Genomic DNA, 17,988 nt, shown 5'->3' with positions numbered 1-17,988 from the left:
ATTCTCTTAGAGCCAACCCATTGTGTGCATGTGAGGCTGTCTAGTGAGAGACACAGACCATCTGGGTATTATTTGGAAACAAATAGTATAATAACCCATGCATAGGCAGGCGGTACATATAAACAAGCACCGTTAACATTAAACATCTGTTGACGGTGAACTCTGCCTAATGACTTTAATACTGGCTACCATTACTGACTATTAAAGTGGCCCTCAGTCACTCACTGAGATACCCGGATAGACAGACAGGCTGACGGGCAGACAGAAACACTTACCTCACTGTCCTGTGTGATCTGCACCTCTTCCCCCTGTGGGACCTGGGCAATATGGAGGTGTCCCTGAGGGATCTGATAATGGAGAGAGAGAGCAAGATGAGAACAAGACGAGAGAGAGAAAAAGATGAGAGGGGGAGGGGAAGAGAGAGAGAGAGAGAACAAGAACTCACAATGTGTGTGTGGCACCGTTAACACATACATCCACTCCCACCCCTCCACCATCAGCCTCTAGTCTGAGCCCTGCTGCAGTCGCTGCCTGACAGATCCTATGCTTTACATTTCCTCCATGGCATTAGCAGCACTCGTAAATTTCAGGCTTGGCTGCACCCGCTAATACTCTGTAGAATATCAAGAGGGTAATAACTGCCCAACGGTAAGCTCCCCATCATGATTCACTCTCTCCCCACTAGGCCTAGATTCAAATACTATTTGAAATCTTTCAAAATGTACATTGAGCGTTTGCTCTAGCCTGCTTGGAGTGCCAGATGGGTGAGTTTTGCAGTTTAGGACTACTACATTGGACCATTAAGCCAGGCAAGCTCAATCAAACACATAAGTATTTACAATTATTTCAAATAGTTTAACCCAGGTCTACTCACTAATACATATTTTTCGACATGATAATATTGCATTGGATATTAACGCAAAACGAATCTCTCATGGACAGACTAGCATCTGACCAAATTACGCAAGATTGTAGTTCTGGGTCAACCGAGAAAACTATATTTTTCACAAATAATGATCATTTACTTTTTATAGTCCGCAAAGGTGGAATTCTGGCCATAGCCTGTTCTTAGCCTGTCGTTGTATGTACAACTATACTTCTCCCAAATAACTAGTCAATTTTTGAGAAACCGGTTACGGACTTTTGAGAAAGCATTTTAGTCTGCGCGGGGCACTGCCAGCTTCAGCACACTCTGACCTGACATAGATTATAATATTACCAGCATTTCCCGTAACGCTCTCTGCCTCTTCAAGTCTAAACATATACAACAGAGTCAAGCTGCTAGCCTGATCCCAGATCTGTTTGTGCTCTTGCCAACTCCTTTGCTGTCCTTGTCAAGCAAAAAACAGTCTTACTGGCCTCACAGGAATCTTCAAATAGCTTATAAACATTACTTTTCCCCAATTTGACATGGCAATAACTGACACGGAGTTGGCATGAAACCACAAACAGTCTGTCACTCAGGCTATCAAGCTAATGCTTCCCTCAATAACACAAGACAGCCTGGTGGAAGACGTGAGATCTAGTAGTAGAACAGTACTTACTCCTTAGTTGGGTTTCAATATATTTCAATGGCAGACATAACATTTACTAAGATCCTTTCCTTCATTATCACTGAAAAGGTCAAAGCACTGTCTTCATTCTAAGTGATAGTGTGGACATTGGAACAGAGCAACATTGTGACTCCATGAAGGTGCACAGGCAACAGGAAGTGATCAGAGTGATCCATGTTTTTGTCACTTCTAGATTAGACTACTGCAATTCTCTACCTTCCGGCTACCCGGATAAATCACTAAATAAACTTCAGTTAGTGCTAAACACGGCTGCTAGAATCTTGACTAGAACCAAAAAATTGGATCATATTACTTCAGTGTTAGCCTCTCTACACTGGCTTCCTGTTAAAGCTAGGGCTGATTTCAAGGTTTTACTGCTGACCTACAAAGCATTACGTGGGCTTGCTCCCACCCATCTTTCTGATTTGGTCCTGCCGTACATACCTAGTGTTTCCCTTGCTGTCTCTGCCTGACCTGCTCCCCTCTCTCCACTGGGATTCTCTGCCTCTAACCCTATTACAGGGGCTGAGTCACTGGCTTACTGGTGCTCTTCCATGCCGTCCCTAGGAGGGCTGCGTCACTTGAGTGGGTTGAGTCACTGATGTGATCTTCCTGTCCGGGTTGGCGCCCCCCCTCGGGTTCGTGCCGCAGGGGAGATCTTCGTGGGCTGTACTCGGCCTTGTCTCGGGATGGTAGGTTGGTGGTTGAAGATATCCCTCTAGTGGTGTGGGGGCTGTACTTTGGCAAAGTGGGTGGGGTTATATTCTGCCTGGTTGGTGCTGTCCGGGGGTATCATTGGACGGTGCCAGTGTCTCCTGACCCCTCCGGTCTCAGCCTCCAGTAAGTATGCTGCAATAGTTAATGTGTCGGGGGGATAGGGTCAGTCTGTTATATCTGGGGGGAATCTCTCTCTCTCACACACACACACACCCCAAGACCATGCCTCAGGACTACCTGGCCTAATGACTCCTTGCTGTCCCCAGTCCACGTGGTCATGCTACTGCTCCAGTTTCAACTGTTCTGCCTGCGGCTATGGAACCCTGACCTGTTCACTGGACGTGCTACCTTGTCCCCAGACCTGCTGTTTTGGACTCACTCTCTACCGCACCTGCTGTCTCTAACTCTGAGTGATCGGCTATGAAAAGCCTACTGACATTTACTCCTGAAGTGCTGACATGTTGCACCCTCTACAACCACTGTGATTATTATTATTTGACCCTGCTGGTCATTTATGAACATCTTGGCCATGTACTGTTATAATCTCCACCCGGCACAGCCAGAAGAGGACTGGCCTTGGTTCTTCCTAGGTTCCTGCCTTTCTAGTGAGTTTTTCCTAGCCATCATGCTAAGTTGTGTGCGTGCAGGGGTTTGTGAAGAGAAGAACTGAGACCAAAGGTAGAGAAATGGGGAGCGCAAAAGAAAAAAGAGGGTAAAAAGAACGACCGAGAGAAATAGAAGACATGGAGTAAGCCAGAGAGAGAAACAGGGCAGGTAAGAGAATGAGAGAGAAGTAAAAGAGGATGAAAGATCAACCAAAATAAATCAGGGCTGTAGGGCAGGTTGGAGAGGAGACTGTGACACTCACCACTTGGACCTGTCCGTCCTCTCCTATGCGGTGGATCTGGACCTGTTGGACGGCCTGGTTGGCCAGGGTGTAGTGTAGAGTCTGCTGGGTCACCCCCTCCATGTGAGCCACCTCCGCCACAGCGCCACCCTCTGGGGAGGAAGGGCATTAGCACAGGGCAGGATGAAGCACTAGTGTAATGCAATAGAGTTAACAACAGTAAGGTATACTCCGGATAGAAGCTACCCAGCTCAGACACAGATCTAGGACCAGATTATTGACCGACTCCCCCAGATCCATTATGTGGAAAGGGGGGGATAGCAAACTGAAATAAAAGCCCATTCACCTCTGGAGGAATACTTGGCAACAGCTCAGGCCATCTGCTGGATGATGGTGTGTGTTTATACTGTATCAATCATGTCTAAATACACAACAAGGACTCTCAAGCTAGCAGTCCAAACAGACTCATGACCCAGCGGCCAAACACAAACCCCCCGGCCTCAGTCTAAACACCCACCACTATCACACCCACGTCCCCCATCAGCCCACTATAGCTCCATCTATTATCTCATTGGGGGTGTGTGTGCTTGGTGTGTGTGATTAGTTTACACTGGTGCGTGCGTGCTAGCTATGAGAATATGGGGTTTTGTTGCTAGATTGATGTAGGCCTACATCCCACCACACTGATCATAAAAGGGACAAAGCAGGCCTAAATGACTCATTCTCAAAATAATATTATCATGGTATATAAAACACGAGGCACAGACATCTGACTGGTACAGCTCCTATCATAGCTATGTGTTGTATTTCCTGCCAGTAAGAGGTCCATCTTCCCACCTTCAGCATGACCACGGGTGTCTCTCAAATGGCACCCTTAATCCTATATAGTGTGCTACATATGACCAGAGCCCTATGGGCCTTGATCAAAAGTAGTGCACTATATAGTGAATAGGGTGCCATCTGGGACACAGACCATGAACTGTATGTATGTAAATAAGCTCCAGCCCAGCCATTGGCAGTGAGGCGAGAGCCTGGTGGCTTGTGGAGACTGTACTTTTGGTGTTAGCCCTCGCTCTACATTAATTAACAAATAACTGTTTAAAGTTAGTTTAAATGTCGAAGCAGTTTTATTAAGGGGAGTGTGAGAGAACGTGCTCTGCAGGGTGCATGGGTGCGTGGCCTGGGAAAAGAGCGGGCTGTGACTGTACACCCCTTGTGTGGGCTCACAGGATATTTGGGTTTCCCCTGCTGTCCCACTCTCTCTGGTCAGGGGTGAGAGGTGATGGATCACAGGGAGGGGAGGACAGGAGGCGTTGTTGTGTTGTGAAGATTAGAACCATCTGCTACACTCTGCATCTGCACTACTCACTGGGTTCCTTGTACACCAACACTTACATAAGTGAGAGGAAAGACTAGTTTTACTATAGTGTGTGTGTGTGTGTGTGTGTGTGTGTGTGTGTGTGTGTGTGTGTGTGTGTGTGTGTGTGTGTGTGTGTGTGTGTGTGTGTGTAATGACCCCAGGTATCATGACTACCTGAGCTGCCCGGTGCGTTGGCGCTGCGTCTGGAGAAGCTCTTGACCGCCAGACTCTGGCCGCGCTGCTTGCGTCTCCATGCCGTGCGACACTTGGAGTCGATGCTCTGCTTGATCCGGTACCAGTCCGACTCAGTGATGCCAAACTTATAGAACAGGTGACCTGAAGGGAACAAGGACCGAGGGCACATGTTAGGATGACTTCAGTTTAAGATGGTTAACTCACCATGACAAGGTAGAAATGGTCATAATAATTGCTTAAGATGGAGAGCGGTTCATGCCAAGTCTGTGTGTGTAGTTTGTACAGTGCAACCTTGTCCCACTAACAATGCAACTCTGCCTGAACTGTGAAAATGTCAGAAGCACTGAAAACTCTAGCTAGATTCTAAATCTGGTGGTCAAGGTACAGGTGGTCAGGTACCACTGCTAGTACTCATATCATCCCAATCTCCGACACTGGGGACCATGTAGGTGGATATATAACATGTGAGAGGGTGCGGTTATGTTAGCAGCTGGTTTGAGGGTGAGACGGAAGAGTTGACAGCTTCTTTCTACCCCGATTAACGAGGCTGCTATCACCCGAGGGGAAGAGTTGAGACACGAGGAGGGGGAAGGGGGTGTGGGGGTTAGCCTCTAGCACGCACACACCAACACACAAAACGCCTGACAGTCGTGTACAGGCACGAAAGGCAGGTGCTCCCTCACCAGTCCCAGTTGGACAGGCAGGCAGAGGAGTAGCTATGTTCCCATGAACCATCGTGTCAATAAAAACAGCTGAACGTAATGACGTCACACCAACAAAACATTTTGTAGAAAAACCTAGTGTCGAATAGAAATGTAGTGGTTGAAGTGTTTACCCATTTAGGCAAATTGCGTATTAATACATTGGCAACTGCCTGCATGCCCTTCCACCTAGCTGTTTCAGGTCTCAGGTAGCCCGTGAAAGACAGCATCGATAGAACGCAATAATTTATATTTGCCATATTCTAACAATTCTTATGCGCCAAAGTATCACCACGGTCTGTGCATTGGTGACACTTGCACTCCTGTACATCTGAAATAATTGGATGGTTAAACTTGCCAGCCAAACAGAAAAGCAATTCAGTTATGGGTAAACATTTTTATAGTAAGAAAAATAGTATTGGGCATTTAAAATTAAATGTTGGGTGGAGCATTATAGTAACGGGGTGACATTACGTGCCATGTGTACCTTCAAAATGATTTGGCAATCATCATTTATTAGAAAAAAAAACTGTTTACATCATAGTTTATCGCAATAAAGAAAGTTTGTCGACAGAAAAATTAACCTGTCGAACAGATACAAAATGTTGTCGATCTTTCGAACATTTCTGCTATATATATATATTTCCATTGGACATGCAACAATTTTTTTGTGTAATTGCTTTTGCCAAATAAACCCGGGTCAATGGAAACCTGCCTACTGTGAGTGAGTCACCTGGCCCTGCCCCAGCCCCCACATACCTCAGTGTCAGCCCAAATCTGTCTCCACACACAGGTACACACACAGGTACACACACACAAAGGTATTCATCCACACCATACCTGAATTGCATAAACACACATCTGAATTACACAAAGCCACACACAAAACACCTGCATCACACAAGTGCACACACACACCAACACACTCCGCCACTCCTGCACGGCACCTGCGATCAACAGACAGTAATAGATGTGGGGAGACAGAGTCCAAATCCCTCACCACACACACACACGACTACTCCCAATAAATACTCCTCTACCACAGCCAGCCTCCCCTGGCTCCCCTCCCCTGGCTCCCCTCCAGCTTCCCTCATTACCCATTTAAGCTTAATTAGGAATCAAAGGGGTCAGCGCATTAGCTACGGCCCCATCATGAACACTCCGACCTACATGTGCTTGTCAATTGGAGTTTGGTATGTTGTAAAATGTGTTACGCATGAATGCATGTGTTGTTCTAACCTGCCTGGGGAATGCAGAGAGATTCAGGTCTCACTGGATGGAACTGGAGCAACACTACAACATGGGTCAGTGCTATCTTAACAGGTAACACAGGAGCATTTGGAGTTGAGGGTGTGGCTGTTGTGACAAGTGGTTGATGACAGGGTCAAAGGGTAACCTAAGTGCTAGAGGGTGAAGGGATTGAGCCCTGCCTATGATACATCTATGGGGAAAGATTGATCAAATAGTCACTGGCAGCTGGTGCCATGTCAAGTGTGTGTGAGTGAGTGGGTTGGTGTGCGTGACTCACAGCGTATGCCGTAGATCATGAGCGGGTCCAGCTGCTTCTTGCCATGCTTGCCCTGTCCTGACAGGTTGGACATGGCCTGCACTTCGCGGTGGAAAAGGTAGTCCAGCAGTGTCAGCGCCATCTTCTCCGCCGTGCGGCAGTTGGTGCTGAGGTGGAGCATGTCGCCCGGCAACACTGGGCAGCGCACACGCATCTCTGCATTGTTCTCGTCGCCAAGCCACGTACCTGCTGGGTAGTCGTCTATAAAGAGAGGTGAAAGGGGGAGTTAAGTGGGTGGGTGGGTGCAGTGATAAAAGGAATAACCCCCAAAACTACTCTGCGTATAACCCCCAAAGACTACTCGGTATAACCCCCAAAACTATATAAATTAAAGTATGTGGACACCCCTTCAAATTAGTGGATTCGGCTATTTCAGCCACACCCGTTGCTGACAGGTATATACAAATCGAGCACACCGCCATGCAATCTCCATAGACAAACATTGGCAGTAGAATGGCCTTACTGAAGAGCTCAGTGACTTTCAATGTGGCACAGTCATAGGATGACACCTTCCAACAAGTCAGTTCATCAAATGTCTGCCCTGTTAGAGCTGCCCCGGTCAACTATAAGTGCTGTTATTGTGAAGTGGAAACGTCTAGGACCAACAACAGCTCAGCCGCAAAGTGTTAGGCCACACAAGCTCCCAGAACGGGAACGCCGAGTCCTGAAGTGCGTAAAAATTGTCTGTCCTCGGTTGCAACACTCACTACCGAGTCCCAAACTGCCTCTGGAACGAACGTCAGCACAAGAACTGTTCGTTGGGAGCTTCATGAAATGGCTTTCCATGGCCAAGCAGCCGCACATAAGCCTAAGATCACCATGCGCAATGCCAAGCGTCTCCAGCGGCTGGAGTGGTGTAAAGCTCACCGCCATTGGACTCTGGAGCAGTGGAAACGAGTTCTCTGGAGTGATGAATTACGCTCCACAATTTTGCAGTCCAACAGATTAATCTGGGTTTGGTGGATGCCAGGAGAACACCACCTGCCCCAATGCATAGTGCCAACTGTAAAGTTTGGTGGAGGAGGAATAATTGTCTGGGACCATTTTACGCTAAAACATACAATGACATTCTAGACGATTATGTGCCTCCAACTTTGTGGCAACAGTTTGGGGACGGCCCTTCCCCATTTCAGCCCCCTTTCACGAAGCCAGATCCATACAGAAATGGTTTGTTGAGATCGGTGTGGAAGAACTGGACTGGCCTGCACAGAACCCTGACCTTAACCCCATCGAACACCTTTGGGATGAATTGGAACGCCGACTGCAAGCCAAGCCTAATCGCCCAACATCAGTGCCCAACCTCACTAATGCTCGTGGCTGAATGGAAGCAAGTCCCTGCAGAAATGTTCCAACATTTAGTGGAAAGCCTTCTCAGAAGAGTGGAGGCTGTTATAGCAGCAAAGGGGGGGGGACCAACTCCATATTAATGTCCATGATTTTGGAATGAGATGTTGGTCGAGCAGGTGTCCACATAACAGTAAACCGCTGCTCTGCCTTCTTAACAACACTATCAACAAGGCAGGTCCTAGTTTTGTCGCACCTGGACTAATGTTCAGTCCTGTGGTCAGGTGCCACAAAGAGAGATTACAATTGGCTCAGAACAGGGCAGCACAGCTGGCCCTTAAAATGTACACGGAGAGCTAATATTAATAAAGTGCATGTAAATCTCTCATGGCTCAAAGTGGAGGAGAGATTGACTTCATCACTACTTGTTTTTTGTAAGAAGTGTTGACATGCGGAATGCATCGAGGTGTCTATTTAAACTACTAGCACACAGATCAGACACCCATGCAGACCCCACAAGACATGCCACCAGAGGTCTCTTCACAACCAAAGTCAAGAACAGACTTTGGGAGGCGCACAGCACTATATAGAGACATGACTACATGGAACTCTATTCCTCATCAGGTAACTGATGCTAGCAGTACAAATACACCTTATGGAACAGCAATGACCATGAAGAGACACAGGCACACGCTTACACATGATAAGACACGCACTCTACACACACGTACACATTAATTTTGTATATACACGTGGTAGTAGAGTAGTGGCCTGAGGGAACACAATGTGTTGTAGAAAATGTTATGAAATGTCATGCAATATTTTTAATTGCATATAAGTGCCTTAGTGTTGCAGGGCCCCAGGAAGAGTAGCTGCTGTCAAGGACTTGGCAGCAGCTAATGGGGACCCTTAATAAATACAAATAAAATACATACTTTTGGTCATGTAGTGTATGTGTGTATTTGTAGGTCGGTGTCTATAATACATATTTGTGTAAAGCAGTAATAGCTCTAACACCTTTTCATGGGTGAAGGTTTTTGGGCTAAATGTTTTAATTAATATATATTCTGATGTCTACACTATATATAGACACAGTAACACACATGCACATAAGCAAACACACAGAGAGAAAAAAATACTTCACAGGTAGGCCTACACCACGTTTTGTTTCTCTTTTCTGTGTGATCCTGTGTGATCAATATGATCCTTTCTCTGTATGAATGTATTTTGTGGCAGCCTACAGATAGATACATGGAGGTATAAATTAAGTGTAAATTGACATCAATAATGTACGTGTAACCCCCCTAACAAAAATATGACAACGCAAATACATACTTGGTAAAAAAAAAATATATATAAAAAATTATAATAATAAACCTAGACCTCCACTATCTCTGCTACTGCTGATACCACAGCACAGCCTTGTGGAGAGCATCAGGAGTACACCAACACTCAGTTCTACAGGTTATTATGGGTGTTGTGACATTCTCTAACAATAGGAATCTCCCTGGGGCATTACAGAGTGCAACAAGGAACAACACACTTCCTATGGGATAGCTATATCTATCTACACAGAGTGTAAAAAAATATTATGCTCTTTCCATGACATGGACTGACCAGGTGAACGCCATGATCCCTTATTAACGTCATCTGTTAAATCCACGTCAAAATCAGTGTAGAGGAAGGGGAGGAGACAGGTTAAAGAGTGATTTTGAGACAATTGAGACATGGATTGTATAGTTGTGCCATTCAGAGGGTGAATGGGCAAGACAAGATTTAAGAGCCTTTGAACAGGGTATGGTAGTAGGTGCCTATGCACACCGGTTTGTGTCAAGAAATGCAACACTGCTAGGTTTTTTACACTTAATAGTTTCCCGTGTGTATCAAGAATGGTCCACACCTATTTAGGCAAGGTGCTGGATAGCGGAGTGTAACACTTAAAAAAATTAAGCAGAGCCACACACTCTAGGAGCTCAGATGCAAAAATATTTATGTCCAACGTTTCGACAGACAAGCTGTCTTCATCAGGGTATTAAGAATGGTCCACCACCCAAAGGACATCCAGCCATCTTGACACAACTGTTGAAGCATTGCAGTCAACATGGGCCAACATTCCTGTGGAAAGCAATTGACACCTTGTAGAGTCCATGCCCCGATGAATTGGGGATTTTATGTGGGATAAATGGGGGGTGCAACTCAATATTAGGAAGGTGTTCTTAATGTTTTGTACACTCAGTGTATATACACTACTGTTCAAAAGTTTGGGGTCACTTAGATATGTCCTTGTTTTCCATGATAACATACATGGAATGAGTTGCAAAATGAATAGGAAATAGTCAAGATGTTGACAATTATTTTTAATTGAAATAATAATAATGGTCCTTCAAACTTTGCTTTCGTCAAAGAATCCTCCATTTGCAGCAATTACAGCCTTGCAGACCTTTGGCATTCTGGTTGTCAATTTGTTGAGGTAATCTGAAGAGATTTCACCCCATGCTTCCTGAAGCACCTCCCACAAGTTGGATTGGCTTGATGGGCACTTCTTACCATACGGTCAAGCTGCTCCCACAACAGCTCAATAGGGTTGAGATCCAGTGACTGTGCTGGCCACTCCATTATAGACAGAATACCAGCTGACTGCTTCTTCCCTAAATAGTTATTGCATAGTTTGGAGCTGTGCTTTGGGTCATTGTCCTGTTGTAGGAGGAAATTGGCTGCAATTAAGAGCCGTCCACAGGGTATGGCATGGCGTTGCAAAATGGAGTGATAGCCTTCCTTCTTCAAGATCCCTTTTACTCTGTACAAATCTCCCACTTTACCAGCACCAAAACACCCCCAGACCATCACATTGCCTCCACCATGCTTGACAGATGGCGTCTGTCAAGCTTTTTCTTTGCAACTCTGCCTAGAAGGCCAGCATCCCGGAGTCGCCTCTTCACTGTTGACGTTGAGACTGGTGTTTGGCGGGAACTATTTAATGAAGCTGCCAGTTGAGGACTTGTGAGGTGTCTGCTTCTCAAACTAGACACTCTAATGTACTTGTCCTCTTGCTCAGTTGTGCGCCGGAACCTCCCACTCCTCTTTCTATTCTGGTTAGGGCCAGTTTGCACTGTTCTGTGAAGGGAGTAGTCCAGTGTTGTACGAGATCTTCAGTTTCTTGGTAGTGTCTTGCATGGAATAGCCTCCATTTCTCAGAACAAGAATAGACTGACGAGTTTCAAAAGAAAGTCTTTGTTTCTGGACATTTTGAGACAGTAATCGAACCCACAAATGCTGATGCACCAGATACTCAACTAGTCTAAAGAAGGCCAGTTTTATTGCTTCTTTAAATCAGCACGACTGTTTTCAGCTGTGCTAACATAATTGCAAAAGGGTTTTCTAATGATCAATTAGCCTTTTAAAATTATAAACTTGGATTAGCTAACACAATGTGCCATTGGAACACAGTGATGGTTGCTGATAATAGGCCTCTGTACGCCTACGTAGATATTCCATTAAAAATCAGCCATTTCCTGCTACAATAGTCATTTACAACATTAACAATGTCTACAGTGTATTTATGATCAATTTGATGTTATTTTAATGGACTATTTTTTTTGCTTTTCTTTCAAAAACAATGACATTTTTAAGTGACCCCAAGCTTTTGAGAGGTGTGGAGAATTTGTTCTTAACTGACTTGCCTGGTCAAATAAAAATAAATAAATAAAAAGTTGAAGGATCTTGCACACACGCACACCCTTTTTGAAAACCACATGGTGCCCTCCGGCTAACACCGACAAAGACACGTCGTCATGGATACTTGCAGCTGCAAATAAATGAACATGCATGCATGGAACGTCTTTGAAGCTAACCAAGGAACTTCCAGAAACCACTCAAAACAGCCCAAACAACAAAAACAACAGCATGAGCTGCAGAGTGAGAGACTTTGCTCAATCAGAAAAACATTTCCTCTCCTCAGGCGTGTCAGTGACCACTGGGAAAGCCGCTGACTCGACAGAGTGAGACCATCCTAGAAGACTTAAAAACAGTCTTTGTGAGACACTAGCTACAACAGATGTCTACGCTGGTAATGATACAGACTGAAACATCAACACAGCACCATTATACACGAACACAGGTGGTAGTATTTGGGCGTTAAGAAGTGCTAGGCAACATATCACATCCACAAATCAAATTCCAGCTGCATTTGAGTTCAAATGTGTTGATGTATCTGTCTAACTAAGAAGACTCCAGTCCGATTCACAAAATGGGGACAGGGATGAATAGATCAAGTGGCTTTTTCTTTACAATGCACACTTCAAACCATGTTTGGGACATGTGTGTGTGTGTGTGTGTGTGTGTGTGTGTGTGTGTGTGTGTGTGTGTGTGTGTGTGTGTGTGTGTGTGTGTGTGTGTGTGTGTGTGTGTGTGTATCTGTGGTTTCTGCGTCACTTGTGCACGCTCCGACAGGGTCGTACCCTCGGAGTTGAGGGTGATGAGGGTGACGTTCTGGGTGCTCTGGGAGTTGTTGGCCTGGCCACTGTTGGACACCGAGTCGCTGGCCTCTGAACCGCTCTCCTGTTCCTCCTGGCTGTCCTCCGGCGCCGGCACCTTCACCAGGAACGTATTCTGCCTCCGCCCGCCCACTGTGCTGATGGAACAAAACACAGAGGCTTAGTTAGAGCGAGGTATCAACACAGGGACCCATGGGCCGAGCCAAACTGCGTTCCACTGTGTTCTGTTTGAGTCACTAAACTCTGCAGGTTTCATAGGACCACTGTGTTACGCCGGTTCTGTGTAGATCAGACTTTAGATCACAGTTTCATGCACAACATTATTTGTTCTATATACGATTCTAAAAAAACAGGTGTCAGTCACTCACTTGCTAAGGAGGTTCTCCAGTGAATCTGCCCCTCGAGTTACTGACTCCTCCTGACCCTTCGGTCGGTCTTGGCTCACTATCACATTGGTCTGTGGAACAACACTGCAGGGGCAGACGGGGAATTCTTCTGTGTCAAATACCTCAACAGGCTCCAGTGTCAAATTGTGTTCATGGGAAAAGGCGCATTCTACTTAAGCACTCACTTGTAAGGGAATGAGTACTCCCTCACCCCTCATAAAGTACATGTCAACCAGTGTCAACATCCTCCAGTGTATCACCCTTTGTCTCCAAGTCCTCATCTCACCCTGACCAGTCCCAGAATTTTATCCCATCATGAGCCCCAGTCCTAACCAGGTTGTATTCATTAGGCACCAGAAGAAAACAGACTGAGACAGAAAAGACTACCTGAACATGTCCAATAAGAAACTCTCATTTTTGTTTGTCGTGGCAAAATGGCCTGCTACGATATACCTTAATGAATATAGACCCGGGTCCACACTTCAACTCACCAGCGCACTTTGTTCCAGGTCTGGGTGGCCCCTAGAGGGGAGCCGGCCACCATAGGGACCTGGATGGGTGCCTGGTTCTTGTTGACCACGGCATCCAGCTTCTTCTCCAGCGTCCGGCACGTCACCTCTACCAGCTGCAACTTGGCCTCCATGTTGTCCAGACGCTGGCAGATCGTTTGGCTGATGGAGTACAACAAGGTCTGGAGAGCAGAAGAGGTAAAGAGTGAGAGTGAGAGTGAGAGAAAGTGAATTGTGTGTGTGTGTGTGTGTGTGTGTGCGTGCGTGCGTGCGTGCGTGTAAATGCATGTTACACATTGGTGGTGGATGAAGTAAGTGCCCTTCTTTACAATGAGCTTAGAGACTAAGCACTACAGTAGACCTATTCTAACAATCTTCGGTTTTCGTTCTTCTTCTATAGTATTATGGCGGTCCGCAAACAAAAGTTAAAGCTGCATGCCACCACCTTCTGTACAATCTATTATACACTGCTCAAAAAAATAAAGGGAACACTTAAACAACACAATGTAACTCCAAGTCAATCACACTTCTGTGAAATCAAACTGTCCACTTAGGAAGCAACACTGATTGACAATACATTTCACATGCTGTTGTGCAAATGGAATAGACAACAGGTGGAAATTATAGGCAATTAGCAAGACACCCCCAATAAAGGAGTGGTTCTGCAGGTGGTGACCACAGACCAGACAGGCCAGTACATCAGGAGACGTGGAGGAGGCCGTAGGAGGGCAACAACCCAGCAGCAGGACCGCTACCTCCGCCTTTGTGCAAGGAGGAGCAGGAGGAGCACTGCCAGAGCCCTGCAAAATGACCTCCAGCAGGCCACAAATGTGCATGTGTCTGCTCAAACGGTCAGAAACAGACTCCATGAGGGTGGTATGAGGGCCCGACGTCCACAGGTGGGGGTTGTGCTTACAGCCCAACACCGTGCAGGACGTTTGGCATTTGCCAGAGAACACCAAGATTGGCAAATTCGCCACTGGCGCCCTTTGCTCTTCACAGATGAAAGCAGGTTCACACTGAGCACATGTGACAGAGTCTGGAGACGCCGTGGAGAACGTTCTGCTGCCTGCAACATCCTCCAGCATGACCGGTTTGGCGGTGGGTCAGTCATGGTGTGGGGTGGCATTTCTTTGGGGGGCCGCACAGCCCTCCATGTGCTCGCCAGAGGTAGCCTGACTGCCATTAGGTACCGAGATGAGATCCTCAGACCCCTTGTGAGACCATATGCTGGTGCGGTTGGCCCTGGGTTCCTCCTAATGCAAGACAATGCTAGACCTCATGTGGCTGGAGTGTGTCAGCAGTTCCTGCAAGAGGAAGGCATTGATGCTATGGACTGGCCCGCCCGTTCCCCAGACCTGAATCCAATTGAGCACATCTGGGACATCATGTCTCGCTCCATCCACCAACGCCACGTTGCACCACAGACTGTCCAGGAGTTGGCGGATGCTTTAGTCCAGGTCTGGGAGGAGATCCCTCAGGAGACCATCCGCCACCTCATCAGGAGCATGCCCAGGCGTTGTAGGGAGGTCATACAGGCACGTGGAGGTCACACACACTACTGAGCCTCATTTTGACTTGTTTTAAGGACATTACATCAAAGTTGGATCAGCCTGTAGTGTGGTTTTCCACTTTAATTTTGAGTGTGACTCCAAATCCAGACCTCCATGGGTTGATAAAAATTATCAATGGAAATCAAATTTGTGTGATTTTGTTGTCAGCACACTCAACTATGTAAAGAAAAAAGTATTTAATAAGAGTATTTCATTCATTCAGATCTAGGATGTGTTATTTTAGTGTTCCCTTAATTTTTTTGAGCAGTGTACTTGGTGATACAAAAGGGAAAATGGAGAAAAAAAAGGGAAAAAAACCCTACCAACTATTAACCGTCATTAAAAAAACACCACCCCATTGCACTACTTTACCACCATCTAATCCTACCCCAGGCCGACATCCTGGGAGGACAGAACACTACCATTCAACACCCCCTGTAACGCATCCGCAGTAAAATATTGTAATCCCAAATACTTCTCTGCAGCTGGCATCACAACGACGGTTACAAATATAACCACGGTTATGTGAGCTGTATAGATCACTCCAATATATTGGTATCACTCCGTAGCGGAGGGATACATCCAAGGTGAGGATTTACAGATTTACTCCAGTGTACACCTGTGTCACGGCTGGGGTCCGCCCCTATATATAGACCCAATGGCCGCAACTCACATTCTCTACATAATTTTTGAGGTGCCTCTAGCACCGTAGAGGATTGGAGTGATCCATATAGCTCACATAACCGTGGTTACATAGGGAACATTGGTTATGTTTAACTTCTTATGGCTGCAGGGGCAGAATTGAGTAGCTTGGATGAAAGGTGCCCAGAGTAAACGGCCTGCTCCTCAGTCCCAGTTACTAATATATGCATATTATTAATAGTATTGGATAGAAAACACTCTGAAGTTTCTAAAACTGTTTGAATGATGTCTGTGAGTATAACAGAACTCATATGGCAAGCAAAAACCTGAGGAGAAATCCAAACAGGAAGTGAGAAATCTGAGGTTGGTAGGTTTTCAACACAGTTCCCATTGAAATCCCCTTGAGATATGAATGACGTTGCACTTCCTAGGGCTTCCACTAGATGTCAACCGTCTATAAAAAATTGAATGAGGCTTCTACTGTGTTGTGGGACTGAATAAGAACAGAATGAACAGGTGTCTGGCAGTCAGCCATTTTCTGGTCACACGCATTCCACATGATATCCACTTGCGTTCCGTTCCTCCTCAAGACACAAAGGAATTCTCCGGTTGGAACTTTATTGAAGATGTTTGATAAAAACATCCTAATGATTGATTCTGTACTTAGTTTGAAATGTTTCTTCGACCTGTAATATAACGTTTAGAAGTTTTTTTCCGAAGTAACGCTCAACCAGAACGAGCGTTTGGATATGTATACCAAACGCCTAACAAAAGGAGGTATTTGGACATAAATAACGGACATTATCGAACAAAACAAACATTTATTGTGGACCTGGGATTCCTGGGAGTGCATTCTGATGAAGATCAAAGGTAAGGAAACATTTATCATGTAATTTCTGGTTTCTGTTGACTCCAACATGCGGCTAATTTGACTATTGTTCTGAGCGCCGTCTCAGATTATTGCATGGTTTGCTTTTTCCGTAAAGTTTTTTTGAAATCTGACACAGCGGTTGCATTAAGGAGAGGTATATCTATAATTACATGTGTATAACTTGTATTATCATCTACATTTATGATGAGTATTTCTGTTGAATCGATGTGGCTATGCAAAATCACTGGATGTTTTTGGAACTAGTGAATGTAACGCGCCAATGTAAACTCAGATTTGTTTATATAAATATGAACTTTATCAAACAAAACATACATGTATTGTGTAACATGATGTCCTATGAGTGTCATCTGATGACGATAATCAAAGGTTAGTGATTAATTTTATCTCTATTTGTGCTTTTTGTGACTCCTATCTTTGGCTGGAAAAATGTCTGTGCTTATTGTGGTTTGGTGTGACCTAACATAATCGTTTGTGGTGCTTTCGCTGAAAAGCATATTTGAAATCGGACTCTTTGGTGGAATTAACAACAAGATTACCTTTAAAATGCTATAAGACACATGTATGTCTGAGGAATTTTAATTATGAGATTTCTGTTGTTTTGAATTTGGCGCCCTGCACTTTCACTGGCTGTTGTCATATCATCCCGTTAACGGGATTGCAGCCCAAAGAAGTTAACTATATTGGATCACTACAATATATTGGTATACCCGTACCAGATTTTGTCGGTGCTAGAGGTACCTGGCCAGCCAGCAGCGAAGTCCCAGCGCGGGATCGAGATGCAGGGGCCGTCAATGTGGAAGGGGGGTCCCGGCACCATCCCCAGAAGGGGAGGCGACGCCCAGGACTGCTGAACCAACCGCAGAGGGAGGTGCCACATTTACCCGATAGTACCTAGCAAAGGTGCAAGAGGAAGCCCAGCAGGCTGCAGCACAGATATCAGCGAGGGGTACACCTCTCAGTAGAGCCCAGGACGCAGCCACACCTCATGTTGAATATGCCAGCACAGATCCCAGCACTGGCCTGCCAGCAAGGCGGTATGCTATCGTAATCGTGTCACGATCCAGTGAGAGAGCCTCTGCTTTGATAGCCCAGCATCCAGGACTCTCTCACCATAGCAGACAAAGAGCTGGCCTGTTGTTCTCACTGACCGTGTCCGCTCCACATAGGCAGCCAGTGCCCGCAGACTCCCCCGCCTCTGCCAGTGGGTCATAAGCAGACAGAATAAAAGGGATGTTCACATGCCTGTCTGACAGAACCTTTGGGAGGAATGAAGGGTTGGGGCAGAGAGA

General features: G+C 45.8%; 1 protein-coding gene across 3 annotated transcripts in view; it reads right to left on the bottom strand.

Annotated features, from left to right (window-relative positions):
* Positions 1 to 17,988, bottom strand: part of LOC139540137 (protein BANP-like) — a 79,924-nt gene that overhangs the window by 41,017 nt on the left and 20,919 nt on the right. For 2 of the 3 annotated variants that reach the window (XM_071343718.1, XM_071343717.1), the window contains exons 4-10: positions 13,595 to 13,794; positions 13,086 to 13,187; positions 12,682 to 12,854; positions 6,902 to 7,141; positions 4,652 to 4,813; positions 3,139 to 3,269; positions 276 to 347 (exon numbers count right to left, since the gene is read on the bottom strand). In XM_071343718.1, coding sequence (XP_071199819.1) covers positions 276 to 347; positions 3,139 to 3,269; positions 4,652 to 4,813; positions 6,902 to 7,141; positions 12,682 to 12,854; positions 13,086 to 13,187; positions 13,595 to 13,794 — 1,080 coding nt within the window. The remainder of the gene's footprint in view (positions 1 to 275; positions 348 to 3,138; positions 3,270 to 4,651; positions 4,814 to 6,901; positions 7,142 to 12,681; positions 12,855 to 13,085; positions 13,188 to 13,594; positions 13,795 to 17,988) is intronic. The other variant, XM_071343719.1, reaches the window with a different exon arrangement.

The sequence above is a fragment of the Salvelinus alpinus genome, chromosome 15 (assembly GCF_045679555.1).
Source record: "Salvelinus alpinus chromosome 15, SLU_Salpinus.1, whole genome shotgun sequence".
Taxonomy (NCBI): domain Eukaryota; kingdom Metazoa; phylum Chordata; class Actinopteri; order Salmoniformes; family Salmonidae; genus Salvelinus; species Salvelinus alpinus.
This window is presented reverse-complemented; position numbering and strand designations above follow the sequence as displayed.